Source organism: Podarcis melisellensis, assembly GCF_964234715.1.
Source record: "Podarcis melisellensis genome assembly, chromosome: 8".
NCBI lineage: Eukaryota > Metazoa > Chordata > Lepidosauria > Squamata > Lacertidae > Podarcis > Podarcis melisellensis.
Window position 1 is genome coordinate 22,582,727 of NC_138540.1, and position 15,510 is coordinate 22,598,236.

The 15,510-nt window shown below is 43.7% G+C and overlaps 1 protein-coding gene across 14 annotated transcripts in view; it reads right to left on the reverse strand.

Annotated features, from left to right (window-relative positions):
• The window catches only part of MORN1 (MORN repeat containing 1), a 235,182-nt gene that overhangs the window by 137,063 nt on the left and 82,609 nt on the right, over positions 1-15,510 (reverse strand). For 13 of the 14 annotated variants that reach the window (XR_014171296.1, XM_081923661.1, XM_081923669.1 and 10 more), the window contains one exon: positions 5,450-5,526. Coding sequence is in view for 12 of the 14 variants with exons in the window: in XM_081923661.1 (XP_081779787.1) it covers positions 5,450-5,526 (77 nt within the window). In the remaining 2 variants the exon portion in view is untranslated. Of the gene's footprint in view, positions 1-2,996; positions 3,049-5,449; positions 5,527-15,510 lie in introns of those variants that run through there. The other variant, XM_081923666.1, reaches the window with a different exon arrangement.

A 15,510-nucleotide genomic window follows, 5' to 3' on the forward strand; every position in this document is an offset into this window, starting at 1 on the left:
CTCCTCAAAATAATTTCTCCTGTATATTCCCTGATTTACCTTAATAGCACATGTTAATTTATCATCAATAGCTATATCCCACACCTCTTTATACCATTCTTCCATTTTATATTCACCTTGCCCCTTCCACTCCCTAGCTACAATAGCTAGTGCAGCTGTCAATAATTTTGGGAGCAAGTCCTTCATAGGCTGCAAACTTTCCACCCCATCATAAACTGATAACGATGCTACCTCTGGACTTTCAGTCAACTTTAACCCTGTGATTTCTGTTATCTCCTTAAACACCCTTTGCCAAATAGTTTGCACGTATTCTCCCATATTTTCCCTTAGCTTTGACTATTTATCTGCCCTATTGTCTCCTTCCTCCCCACCTCTTTTAATTGATCTTGTTGATCCTCCATTTCTACTAATATTTTATAAGTTTCACTGGTTTCCCCTTTTATAACTGTATTTTCTTCTTTATCTTCCCTTTTTATTATCATTTTTTCAAATTTTGTATACTCTTTGCATTTATTTTTCCATAACGTCTTTGTTCATTGCATCAGTTGTACACTGTTAAACCAAGTTATTTTACTTCCTGTTAGAGCTTCTTTTATTTGTTATTTGGTTTTCTCCACTCATTCCTTTATTTTAAGTATTTTCTTCTTTCGCTTCTTTTTTCAATTTCCTTTTTAAAATTTACTGGGAAATCTTCTAGCATCACCAACAGAGCTGGTGGGGAATTTACTGGTATATTTATCTTTCGCCTATATCTCAATGGTGTTCCTTAATAAGGGATTTTGTTCATGTATATTTTTTGGGGGGGGGAATGCAGATTAGATAGGTTTGCATTAAAAATCTGAACTGAATTTCTCTCCCATACCTAGAGAGAGAAATTGTATGCTGCTGCCACAGGGTCAATCATCAACAACATTGTTTTTCCATCAGAGATTCTTTCTTTCTTTTGCCATGGTATGAATTGGAAAAAACAGAGAAGTGAGCTCAGGAATGCATCTCCCCCCCCTCCAATTCCTGTGTTAAAGGAGCTATGAGATCATTCCTGATTGTATTAAGAGATTGCTTCCACATATCCATTTGAACAATCCATTATTCCCCCCTTAATTACTTACATGCATAGATCTACTCTGATATTTTCTTTCGTTGGCTACCTTCCTGATGCCCATAAATAGTCTCAAAAAATGCCTACTCAGAACTAACAATATGTAAGCTGAGGGGGCCTCAGAGGTTTCTCAGGTCTTATCCCTCCAGAATTCCTTGCTGTGAGCAAGAGGCACCCCACATTAAACCTCTATAACATAACAAACGGTTTTGAAGTGGTTTAATTGCCAGTGCTTCTGTTAAGGAATGGTACTTATAGAAAGGTATTGAGAAGTATGTGTGGGTAGCTTTAAATGTGCAGACATGTCCTCAGTGGTTCCCCTGCCCCCTCAATCTTTTGTTGGCCTTGTGGGGGAAGGAAATCCATTTGCTCATGCTGTTCAATCCCCAGCGAGCACACAGTACCTTAAGGGAACCACCTAAGATTCTGCCAAATAGAAGATTTCGATCACAAAGAGTATAACATTTGAGAAGCAAATTTGGGCATTCAGCTTATACGGAAGACATTCCTCAGAGCTAAAAGACAGACAGAGAGAGAGAGAGAGCACGCCAGACCAGATGGTTTCATCCCCTACAATCTAAACTTGTGTGGAGCTGGCAGGCAATAGACATAGCCCATGAAAACCATATGAGTCAGTGTGGTGTAATGGTTAGAGTATCAGACTAATATCTGGGAGACCAAGGTTCACATCCTCACTCGACTGTGAGGCTCACTGGGTGACCTTAAGCCAGTCACTGCTTCTCAGCCTCTCATAGGGTTGTTGTAGGGATTAAATGAGGAGAGGAGAACCATGTTTCCCACCTCCTAGCTCCTTGGGTGGGGGGAGGAGTTGGATACAAATGGAGTAAATAAAGAATAAATAAATTTCCTTGCCACTGCTGCATATTCATTAAGCCCTTGGCTTGGTCTCAACCACCACCAAAACCTTATCTCGAAGATGCGGTAGTGGAAGGAGCCATATGCAAGCCCCTCTGAAACATTTGTGGGCAACAGTCAGGCATAAGTGAAAAAGAAACTCATGGTCATTCCATAAAAGAGCTTAAGAAATCGTGAACTGGCATCTGGGCAGATAGCCCCTTCATTCATTATTCTAAGATGTTGCACATACTATTTGCTAAGAGAAAGGGGGGAAATCTACATTTTGTGCCAAGAAACAAAAGAGGTGAATTTTGTAGCCTGAAAAATTATGCGACGTGGCGTGTGTATGTTTGCATACAATTTGCATAGTTTATTTAGCTTCTGCTAACCACAGGGTTTGCAGGCTTGCTTGCAAGGAATTGTATGTGAATTGAACCTATGCCTCCTGACTGATGGAGAACCAGCTCATCCCTCTTTTCGGCTTCTGATATTTCACCAGGCATAGCCTACCCATCTTTGCAGGTGCAAAAGGCTAGAAAGTTGTTGTTGTTGATGATTATGATACTCCCCTCCTCATTCTTTTTCAGTGACAACTGAGGTTTTCGGGCGGGGCGGCGGGGGTTCTGATTCTGATAGAGTTCCATTGCACAAGCATGGAATAAGTGACTCCAGGCAGGGTCACTATTAACTCTGCTGAGAAGCCACTGACATCAGGCTCCTCCCTCCATTACCTGCCACCCAGAAGCAATCATTACATTGAATTAGCAGAAGAAGCAAAGGAAAGCAGGGCTTTCCTTCAGCTGAGAGACTAGCAATTTTCTGGCTCCTCCTTTCCTTGAATTGCTTCCCATTACAACTGCTGTTATAAGAATTTTGCGGTTAAGAACCATTACCATTGCCATTCCTCCCCCCTCCCCATTCTTTTTTCTTTCTGTGTCATGTCTTCCAGATTGTAAGCCTAAAGACAGGGGTTGTAGTACTGACCCTTGTAAGCTACTTTGGGAGCACTGGGTGTGTGTGTGTGTGTGTGTGTGTGTGTGTGAAGCTTGTGCGTGTGTTTCTCTCAATCCTTCAAATAAATATTCAGTGATCTAAATAAAAATAAAATGAATGAATGAAAACACAGGATAATCCCCTTGGCCCAAATAAGAATACAAGGAGAACTCTGCTGAATCAGATCAAGGGTCCCTCTGCCCCAGCCTCCTCTTCTCAGTAACAGCCAGCCCTAATACTTCTGGGAAGCCCATAAACATGGAATGAAAGCAGCCCCCACTTGCCAAACACTGCTTGACCCCCCAGCAGCTTCAATTCAAAGCCAGACTGCCTGTATATGAAGGTTCCATTTAGCTGCCATGGAAAAAAAGTGGTTGATACCTCCACCTTCCATACATTTACCTAACAACCTTTTTTTGACATTATAGTAACAGTTTGCTGGATCAGACCGAGGCTCCATCTACTCTGGCTTCCTGTTTGCAGCAATGGCTGGCCATATGGCTTCTGGGAAGTCTAAAAGCAGGGAACGAAGGCAACAGGTGCTATTTAGTGGTTTACTGCCTCAGAACATGGGATGGTTCCATTAAGCTCTCATGATTAAAATACATTTCTACCAATCTCCCATGAATGGTCTTTTTCTCTTATATGGCCAAACCTGCTCCAGGAACAAGAGCCGGGACAGAAAGATAATAATAGGAAAAAACCCTCCCCACCAGCTCACTTATCATGTGCGTATGTGTGAGCTGTTCCGCCCCACACTTTGAGAAGGTTGCAGTTAGGATTTTGTGTACACGAGCCTTCCTCTCTCTCGCTTCCCCTCCCATCTGTTCCAAAAACAGGCTGACATTTAAAAAACAGGGAGAAAAGAACGTCATGTTGCAGCTATCAATATGGAATCTGGGCTCAGCGTCTATATAGGAACCAGCACTCGCAAAAGCAGGACAATATGACTTTTTAAAAACACTTGCCAAGATCAGTGCAAGGGACAAAAAAGAAAGCTCTGTATGTCACATATAATATGCTAGAAGAACAAGGCTCCAAATGCATGAACAAGTTTGGGCAGAATCTGTGCAGGATTGACTCTGTTTTTCTGATAATAATAATAATAATAATAATTTATTATTTATACCCCGCCCATCTGGCTGAGTTTCCCCAGCCACTCTGGGCGGCTCCCAATCAGTATTAAAAACAATACTGTGTTGTTCCCCCTCCCCTTGCAAGCAGAATATCATCAGCCAGCCCCAGTACCATTCTTGCCTTACTCAGTCACTTGTTACCACAGTAGTATTGCTGGCAGGGCGGCTAACATGATTTTTCTGGGCACCCTGGGGGAGTGAAAAGAATGGCTGAAGGCTATTCTAACATTCCCGTTTACTGCTCAGGAAGACTATTCTCATCCAAAATTGTTATACAAAAATCCTGCTGGTTGTTTCTGGCTAATGTTGCTTGCCTGGTTTTCTCTCTACAGCTACCACCAGAAATATTTGGTGGCCAAGTGCCCTTTACTTTACAGGCACAGTGCAAGGACACTCTTCTGCCTAGCCTGCTGCCCTTACTAAGCCTCTGAACAGGCTGCTATCTGGCTTTTCATCTACCATCTTCCAAATGTGCTTAATGAGTTAAAAGTTAATGGCATTAACTTTGGTAACCATTTTGCACTCAGAACATGACTTTAGATAATATGTGGAAATTTTACCTGTGGCACTGCGCCCTATAGAATACCTAGGGCAATTACCCCAAAACAGGCATTTTCTGCTATTGCCCCTGTATAGTGAAATGCCCTTCCTTAAAATGCTTTTAAATAAATACTGCAAGTCAGGGGCAGTAGGCAAAGGCACTCTCTTTTTTACAATATATGTGGCTGCAATCCTAAATCCACTGATCTGGGAGTAAGCCTCATTGACTTCAATAGGACTTACTTCTCAGTAGACAGGATTAGGACTGCACAGTAGAATAGGAAGCTCAAAGCCATTTCAGAGGTACTGCTTATGCTTGCTTATGAGAACCCGGTCTTAGCTTATAAACCTTGGATATGGAAGCCCTAGGAATTTTCAAATTAAAGTCCACCTTGCAGTTTCTTTGAACTCTTTCCCATACTGCTTGGCTTACTTACTGGTGTTGCAGGGACTGGGAAGTTAAAAGGCTCCCATAACCTTCCTTACAAGTGGATCAAACAGGAAAAATAATGTTACAGCTAGCACCCACTAAACAAACAGCAATTCAGGAATAGAGGGAATCACGATTCTTAACAGAGGAGCCTAAATTGTCATGGAATGATGAATGAATCACCTTGCGAAGACACTGAAATAAAGATGCTTTGAAACAAAAACCCCTCAGGACCATTCAAGTGCAGAACTGATGAAAACAAGTTTTTCACCCTTGCATCATCCTGACCTCTGTGACTTTGCTCCTGAAATTAACAACTTTTTTTTTAGGGGGGAGCAGTGATTTGCACAAAATATGGAAGAGATGAGAGAGCTTGAGAATGAGAAATTATACCTGGTGGTGCTGCAGTGACTTTCTGATGATTATGGCTTGCTCTAGAACCCTTCCATCCTTCATCTTCCCCTTCAGACCTGCAGAAGATGATGGAGAAAAAGTGAGGTGATAGTGTTTCAGCTGTGCTGCCAATAGCCAACTGCTTATCAACTGCGCTGCATACTGTGGCACATAGGCTTGCCATACATCCGGAAAATTCTGGACATGCCAGGAAATCGGACGCCTAAAACGGCGGGGGGCGGGGCGGGTTTGAATTTTAAGAGATGTCAGGAATTTTGAGGACATATGGCAACCCGTTTTCTTTTTTTCCTGTTTTTCTGCACCCAGGTGGCAATGCAGTAGCGGAGCTAGCTGGGGGTGGGCAGGGCGGTCTGCACTGGGCACCACTTGCTTTTGGGATGGTGCAGCATATTATTTACTTATTTTGCAATATATGCCGCCCATCATGCTTCCATCTCCAAGTATGCAGAGGCCTCTGATTGTCTGCGGGGCCAAGTCCCCAGGTCTGCTGCACGTCCGCCGCATGTGTCTGGAGTGCAGGTCAGTGGGGAGCAGACGGTGAACAGCGAAAGCATGAAGCGCTTGTGCCTCCCTCACAATCCCACCTGTCCAGTCCCAGCATTTGAAGTAATGACGCAAGCTAGGACTCGGCTGCCACACAGCTCGGCAGCTGCCATTTGAGGTCCGTCCAGCAGCAGAACCTGTGGTGCAGGATCATGAACAGTAGCAGGTGAGTGGCCGCCTGGCTGTCCCTGGCCTGTGGCCGGCGGTGGCTCCTGGGCATCCCACCCACACAGTGGCAGAGCTTCATGCTCTGGCACCGGGGGGTCAGAGAGCAGACAGCGGCAGGGCTGGCGCGCATCCTGGGGGCATGGCACGCTACCCGTAGGGGCGTGGCACATGCCCTGGGGGCATGGCACGCATCCTGGGGGCGTGGTGTCCTGCCCGTAGGGCCGTGGCGCCCAGTGGGGGGGGGCAGCCACGATGGCACCCCGCTGGGATTGAGCTGTTGGGGGCGGTGCGCTCCCCCCGCACGCCTCTTCCTCTTCCAGTGCACCCACACATTCTTTCTCTCTGCTTGCACACAGGCCAGGGTCAGGGACGAGACAGCGTGGCAGTCAGCCTGATGATCAGCTGATTGTTGGGATTGCACAGCTCAGAGAGTGCTATGCAGAAGGGTTTGCAGGTGTTGTCAATCAGCTGATTGGCAGTGCCCTGCAAACCCTTTTATGAGTTTTAAGTAATTAATCTCATAATGTGAAGGAAGAGTGGAAGAGACAGAATGGTTCACCTGACTGATTAACTGGTATACATGCAAGAACATAAAAACAGCCTGTTGGATCAGGCCAAAGGGACGCCATCTAGTCCAGCATCCCATTCTCACATTTGCAGTCAGATGCCTTTATGGGAAGCCCACAAGCAGGACCTGAGCGCAACAGCACTCTCTCATCTTGTGGTTGCTAGCAACTGGTGTTCAGAAGCATACTGTCTCCGATGGCACAGGTAGAACATAGCTGTTATGGTTTGTAGTCAGTCTGATAACCTTATCCTCCATGAATTTGTGTACTCCTCTTTTGAAACCACCCAGGTTTAACTATGTGCAGTGTAAAGAAGATATTTTGTCTGCCGCAAATCTTCTGAAATTCAACCTAATTGGATGTCCCAGATTTCCAGTGCTATGAGAAAGGGAGAAAAACCTTTCTCGATCCATTTTCTCCATGGGGCTTACTCCCAGTCTAGTGTTTACAGAACAACAGACTTAGGCTGCAATCCTACAATCACTTACCAGGGAGTAAGTCCCATTCAACCCAATGGGGCTTACATCTGAATAAACTGTACTATAAACGTTGGTAGCCTACTTAGTAGGAATAATTTATTCTGCTTTTCCTTACATAAAGAGAGACACACTCCTGCTTGATTTTTAAAAAGGGGGTGAAGGTAAAGGGGCAAGAAATAGGCTTTGCTTATCTCCCAGAGGACAAGTAAAAGATTCAGAAATCACAGCTTGGAGGGGAAAGAAGATAAATAATTTAGCACTAAGAATAACTGAAGCCTGATAGTTTGCCAGCATTAGAAGAAATAAAAGAGTTTACAAGAATCTGACAATTTTTTATTTTTTTTATAGAGCCTCTGGAGGGCTGAACAAATAAATAGAGAACAAGAAAAGAGTTCAAAAGTAATGTGCATAAGTAGATTTTGAAGGGAAGGATTAAAATGTGAAAACAATAGCATGCATGAATTCCCTGAGCTAAAAATCAAGCTGCCCTGCATTCTTCAATATTATTTATATCTGTCTATCATACTGGTATCCTACCTTTTCTCGAAAGTACTCAGGGTGGACTAGATGGGATGTTCTGTTTAAAAAGCAAAGCAAAGCAAAGCAAAAAAACAACAACAAAAAACCCAACCCCTCAAAGCAGCTATATGAGGTTTGGCTGATGGAGACATAGTGGCTGGCAGGGGTGGCTGGTGGCCTGTCCCATCACTGCCTCCACCCCCGGCCAAAGCTTTGCTTACTGAACCCTGGTGGTAGCGACAGGGACAGGAAAGCAGGGCATCGTGGGGGCACCACCCCATAGAACTCCATCACCCTAATTTAGTCATGGACTTGCTTGTTAACTTCGGTGGGATCCACTCTGAGAAGGATTAACTGGATGCAAACCTTGGTGTCTTTGCTCCCAAGTTCAACACTATATATGTACATACACACAAACTATATACCACCTTTTGGCCCACACACCCCCGCCCAAAAAGTGGCTTACAACAATTACTATATCTTCACTATTAAAATCAGAGCATTAAAACAAGATTAAACAAATAAAACAAATCCAGAAACAGGATTAATAAAAGTAAGTACAGTGGTACCTTGGGTTACAGACACTTCAGGTTACAGATGCTTCAGGTTACAGACTCCGCTAACACAGAAATAGTACCTCGGGTTAAGAACTTTGCTTCAAGATGAGAACAGAAATCGTGCTCCGGCGGCGGCAGCGTGGCAGCAGTGGGAGGCCCCATTAGCTAAATTGGTACCTCAGGTTAAGAACAGTTTCAGGTTAAGAATGGACCTCCAGAATGAATTAAGTTCTTAACCCGAGGTACCACAGTAAAATAAAAACTTGGTGGAATGAAAATGTCTTGACAACCCACAAAAAGACATCCAAGTCTGGCCCAGGCAGGTGGGGTTTCATGGGATGTGAAGTTTTTCATAAATCTCCTGCCTCCTACTCCCCTCCAAGTTTTGGCTTAGTTCTACATTATTAGTAATTTGGGAGGCAAAGTTATTGTGGAGGGACTTCATTCATACAGTTGTGCAGGTGTTAGTGACTGTGAACACAACAGGATGGGATTTCATTATTGTCTTAATAAAGTCCTTGATGGTCCTACTCAATTTGCTCCAGCAAATGATTGAACTGTCCACGATTTGGGAGGTTAAAAGAGAGCTAGAGACAGTAAGTTGCCTAAGGCTATGTGGTGAATTCATACAGAGAAGAGATTTTAACCAGAGACTGGCCAGTCTTTAAACCTATGTTACACTAGTTCTGCACCAGATAGAACAGCTGGAAGTCCTGCTGATGTATAATTTTACAGAGATAGGAGAAGACTGATTCTACACTCATGGGAAAATACATACAGTTTCTGTTCTAGGCTACAACTTAAGCAACTGTTGTTCTCAACATTTGGAGGGCACCAGGATGGGGAAGGCTGATGTACATAGAACAAATTACACCAACACATCCAAAGGTGATAATCCTACTCATGCCTCTCACACACCATAGTGAAAAAACACTTTTTCTAACCAGCTGGAACCTCTCCAGGAAGGAATCTCTCCAGTGTCACGAACTGCCTGGAAAAGGCATGCTGGTTTCCAATGAAAAAACATCTTGTTCCATGTTGATCCAAAAGTCTGTTTGTTTTGCCATTCATTCTGTCTATACTGAATCCTTCAACTTTGGTACAGAGTTAATTTCAAACATAACCTATGTTCATTTTGAGTCCATCATAAATGGAATCTCCCAGTTACAATGGATTGGATAAGAAGTAATGGAGACAGTTCCTGCTCTGTTAGCAGAGCAGACAATCCTGGGCTAGATGGACTAAATATAAAGGCAGCTTCATATTATCTATTCACATGTTAAAGGAGCCAAGATACCCCAGAGTAGTCATGAGTAGCCAATGTTTATGGAGAATAGGATGGAGAACCAGTGGCCCTAGACTCCAATTCCCATCAGTCTCAGCTGGCATGGCCAAAGGTCAGAAATGATGGGAATTGTAATTCAGCAACATCTAGAGGTCCACTGGTTCTCCATCCTTGATGCAGAATGCATAGTAAGACAGATCACCATCTCAATGTTACAGGTAGGAAAGCTAAGGCTAAGAAAATGGTGGCTTGCTTAAGTCTGTCTACTTAGGTTCATGGCAGAAGTGAAATTTGAAGCCGCAACTTTCTGCTTCATACTCTCAAACTATTAATCCACAGCAGCATGCAAAGCAATTGCAATTCCATGAGTCACTAAGTTCCGCAAGAAAAGTCATTGAAAACAAAGAAAACAACAGAAAAAGCCAACAGGATGAACAAAATTTAGGGAAGTATACCGGTATATTTTTATTTATTGCTGCTGTTACAGGATAAGGCAATGACTCATCAAGTCCTTTCTTTGTCAGTGAAGTTTGTAAGTGAAAGTGAATACTCATTTGTAAGTTCTCAACGTATTTACATTTGCTGCATTTTCAAACAGCCAAGACAAAATGTATTTTTCTCCAAACTCTTAGTCAACTCTGGACTTCTTATGTCAAACACTGGCTTAGTTCAGCACAGTGAGGGAGAAAAAAAGACTGGTGAGCAGCAAAGCAGCTGCAAGCCCCTCTCAGGATTCCAGAAGTTTGCATGGTCCTGGTTAACATAGTTTAGCTTTCCATGATGTGTGAACCAAGCCAATATGTTCATATCCATTTCATAATACTTTAAGACAGATATGAGAAAGTCATGGTCCTCCAGGTGTTATTAGACTACAACTCCCATCATCCATACCCACAGACCATGCTGGCTGGGGCTAGTGTAAGTCGTAGCCAAATAACATCTAGAGGGCCACAAATTCACTATCCCTAAGTTTAGGAACTGCTGGGGAGGTCTCACTTCAAAATTTATGATTGTTCCCTAGACTGCAGGCCTGTGTTTACCTTAGGATTTATTAAGGGTGCCAGATTTGAGGTGCAATTTGCCCAAATCTATGTGTTTGGTACTTTGATTTGATCCCTCATTCAGCTCTCTATGATGGCTGTGAGTGCCCTAACAGATTATCCAAAACTGGCACTGACAATGCAAAAAGAATTTTAGGTTTCTGAAGGGCAGTTACCGTACTTGCCTGATGCCTGAGGTAGTGGAAAAGGCTAAAAATATTAGTAGGTAGGTAGGTAGGTAGGTAGGTAAGTAAGTAATCGGAGACTTTTATTCCTGAGGGTGTTGCACAGATATCCATTCAATATGGCTTAGATTTAATGAAGTCTACCACAAAACACTGAGTTGACTATCAGTGCTCTTGGTTGTTCCTTCCAGAATTATAATTCAGTGAACTTTGCCCCACCAAAGTCTGCCCTAGACCATTCCCGAGCTATCACTGGCATACTGTTGGTATCACTGCCTTCCACCCTACCAGCCACCACTGACTTTTGTACCTCCTTATAGCTAAGCCACCCAGAAATCAACTTAGTTTACTACTAGGGCTGGGTACATTCCTAGATGCTGAATATATTCTGCCTTCTTCAGTGTAATGCTGCATTTTTAGTTCCTCCAGATTAATTTTCCTCTAGAAGAGCTTAACCATCCATTAGCATAGATTGCATTTGCAAAGGAGTGGTCCCTTCAAGGCACGGAAGATGGAAGCAAGAATATTAGTTGCCTAAATCATATTTAAACTCTGGATTAATGTAGGACTTTATGACATTACACCTCTCTCTCTCTCTCTCTCTCTCTCTCTCTCTCTCTCTCTCTCTCTCTCTTAAACTGCTGGGGGGAGGGGGAGCTTTCAAGAAATGAAACTGCTTTCATTTCATACATTTGGCCAACACCTTACCATATATATATTCCTTTTCCCATTAGTGAAATCATTGTGGACCCAAGGGTGTTAGATAAGAATGTAGTGATTAAAAAGGTAAAGGTACCCCTGCCCGTACGGGCCAGTCGTGTCCGACTCTAGGGTAAGAATGCCAAATGTGTTGGAAGTTGTGGGTTCAATTTTTTATTTTCTTTCTTTCTTTTTATTTTATTGCATTTATATCCCACCTTTTTATCCAAGGAGTTCACAGTGGTGTGTATGTTCTCCCCCTCCTCATTTAATCCATGAGGCAAGGGCTGGTGATCTATAGAGTAAGGAAATCCAGGGGAGGAATCAAATGGGTTGACAGATGTTCTGCCCCCATGGATCCCTCTAGTCAGACACCTCTTACTCTGGAGATGCTTCTGGCACCTACTCCTGACAGTAAATAATTTTCTCTTTCTGGGGAGGCGATTGAGAATAAGTCAGATGCTGAGCTGGTGCCTACTCTATCTCAGTCTCTATGGAGATGGAGAAGATAGGACAAGCAAACTTCACAGGCCCACCCCATTCTCAGAAGTGCCTGTTTCTCTGCCCTGTCCCAGGACTCCAGCCACTTCCTTCAAAAGGAAGATGCAAGGCTGGGTGGCATCTGTCTTTCTTGGGACATAAAGGACATAATGGAAGAGTGTACCTTCATCGATGAAGTCAAACCACAGCACCTGCTGTGGCTGTAGAGACCAATACATTTTATCCTCCCGACAGTGCTATAAAGATGGCTAGTCTGAAAGATGGCGACTAGCCTAAAGTCTCCCACTTGAGCTTTGTGACTGAGTAGGGGATTTGAATCTGGGTCTCACTGATTCTAGTCTAACAACTACACCACACTAGTTCTCAAGATCAAGGTAGGAGAACCTTCATGCTTGTGCACTAGTGTTCAGTCCATGTAATATAAACAATAAGGAAGTGAAGTATTACAGTGCTTCTGTTGCTTCCAATGCCTGTTTTCCTCATGAAGGTTCTTCCTCTTTTCTCACTCTACAGCTTTTGTGTTATATAATTATGGCCAGGGGCACACCAGGAAGGGGGCTGCATAGAGGAGGGAATCAGAGCAGCTGCCTCTGAAAGGGTTAACTTCGTTCACCACCCCTCCCAATCCCTGCCCCCTTGTTCAGCCATTAAGAGACCCCCCCACACTCCATATGCTCTGCTCCATTTATTATTTCTGCATTGCATCAGGGGGGAAGTATTCACACTAAGCCACAGGGATTAAAGACTGAAGCCGTAGGGAAGTCGGATCACATCCTTCATATCCATCTGTTTTCGATTCCAACCCTTCACACCTGCTTTTATTTATTATTCCTTGCTCAGACAAGACAGGGCTCATTTTTCAAATCTTAAAACCTTTTTTTCTTAAGAAAAGTATATAAAGGCAGGAGATACACACACATACATTCTATTATTCCTCCTTCCTTCAAACTCCTATGAAAATGACACGCCCAAGCGGAAAAAAATTATGACATGGCAGGGTCTTGGATGTCGTGGTAGGCCAGGGAAATCTTAAAAGTTGGACAGCTCCTTAAAGTACTTCTTCAGAGTGGGCAAAGTCACTGCAATAAAGCAGAAGTTGCTTCCATTAAGCTTCCATTGCTAAAGGCAGATTATTTTGGATGAGTATTTGCAGGGGTTATGTGTGGGTGTGTTTGCAAACTTTAGGCTGAAATCCTATACTGGGAGTAAGCCACCATGAATTTAATGTGGCTTACTTCTGAGAAAACACACGTAGGACATCATTGTTAGGCTGATTTCTACATGCAATTACTTTTGAGAAGACATGTGTAGCACTGACCAGTTAAATGCTTTTCTTTTTCAACATCCAGCCACAAAACAGCTCTCTGCTCACTCCTAGCCCAATGAAGCCCTGTCTGAATGAAGGCCAGTTTTGCATTCTCTTTCCATCAGGCTTTTTGAATTCATGGAGATCTAAGACTTGAGAATGTTCATTTATGTATTTATGACATTTATATTGCACCTTTCCTGCAAGCAGTTCAAGGTGGCATACACAGCAAGTAGACAAGGCTGAGAGACTGTGTCTGGCCCAAAGTCCACCAAGTGAACTTAATGGATAAGCAGGGATTTGAAACATAGTCTCCCATGTCTTAGTCCAACACTCTAAACCAGAACTTTCCAACCTGTGTCTCACGACACGTTAGTGTGTTGGCTGCAAACACTCCCCGTGCTCCTACTGGGGCTGGAAAAGGGTTAGTTTAACCTCCAGTTTGCTAGTAAAACTGAATTAGGTAAAAGTAAAGGGACCCCTGACCATTAGGTCCAGTCATGACCGACTCTGGGGTTGTGGCGCTCATCTCACTTTATTGGCCAAGGGAGCTGGCCTACAGCTTCCGGGTCATTTAGCCAGCATGACTAAGCCGCTTCTGGCGAACCAGAGCAGCACACAGAACCACCGTTTACCTTCCCGCTGGAGTGGTACCTATTTATCTACTTGCACTCTGACGTGCTTTCAAACTGCTAGATTGGCAGGAGCAGGGACTGAGCAACGGGAGCTCACTCCGTCGGGGGGATGCAAACTGCTGGCCTTCTGATTGGCAAGTCCTAGGTTCTGTGGTTTAACCCACAGCGCCACCCGTGTCCCCAAAACTGAATTACTGTGTCGCAAAATGATGCATGTTTAAAAGTGTGTCACCAACATGAAAAATTTGGAAAGCTCTGCTCTAAGCCCAGCGCAATGGCTCTCATTCAGAATGTCCCTATATAGAACGGGTGCATAAAGATGCTGATCTTATAAATGTTTCCTAATAATCAAAGCTACTTTTCATCTAATGGAAAAAACAGCAATGACAATTTTGGTGATAGTAATACTTAGCATTTCAAGGTCCACAGCAGTCATTAACTTGGTCAAACAAAGGTAAGCCAACTGTTGGTTGGGTTAGGCATCTCTTAAGAATGACTGTGGCAAACGCCACATTGACCCTGAGAATGTCATTACGGGGTGGTGTAATGTGCTTCCCAGCAGCAATGCACAGAGAAAAAATATAAGTTCCATCAGGGGCTCATCACATAGTGGCATTATTTTGCTCAACGTTGTAAGAAAAAAAGGTGGGAAGACCATCCGGCCACCTTCTCAAATTGTAAGTATTACACCCACCTGAAAGAGGGAGCCCATGAAAGTCACAGAAATTATTTCTACACCTTGTGGTGGGGGATGAAGGTCCAGTGAAGGAGGGGAGGGGTGCTGTGTGCAACCCTAGTCAAAAATACCCACTTATGTGTGCCCTGCCCTGCACACATAACTGAAAATTGTGTAAGTGGGGAGCACCCTCTAAACACCCTTTAAATAACCTCTCTCCCACTTTCTCTCCAATCCATCTCAAAAATATTATACTAAAAATATCCACAACGGGAATTGAAGCTCTGTGGCTGGCTGGAGGCTGGAAGATGTGCAGAAAAGCGGCTTCTCCTGTGCACTACCGCACGCATCAGCTGTTAGGCGGGGAGGCTGAGCAGCCTAAACAAACCCCGTTGTGCCTCCAGTCTCTTCTCCGCCCTCACACTTCAGGATCTGGGCAGGGTCTCCTCATGAGCCACGATTCTCCAGCTCTCTCCCTGCATTCCTGGTATGAATTATATTATTTATTTATTTATTTATTTCCAGGCACTGCACAATATACGAGGTCACACACGAGTCAATTGTGCACAAGTTTAAGGGGGGGTACCTGCAGTACCTTAATCATGTGTTTGGAAGAGATGAAAATGCCATTTTGGCTAGCTCCCTGCCAAAACGCAAGACCACCTGTACCTCATACATCCACTTACAGTATATAACCTAGGAAAAAGTGGAAGGGTACATAATATGTGGTGGTCTTTCTCACCCAGGCACCCTTCAGGTGCGTTGGTCCTAACAATCCTGACCACCAGTCAGACTGGCTGGAGCATGTAGAAGCTGTAGTTCAAAACATTTAGAGGGCACAAATTTTGGGAAGAATGTTCTCTGGGTAGAATTAAATAAAC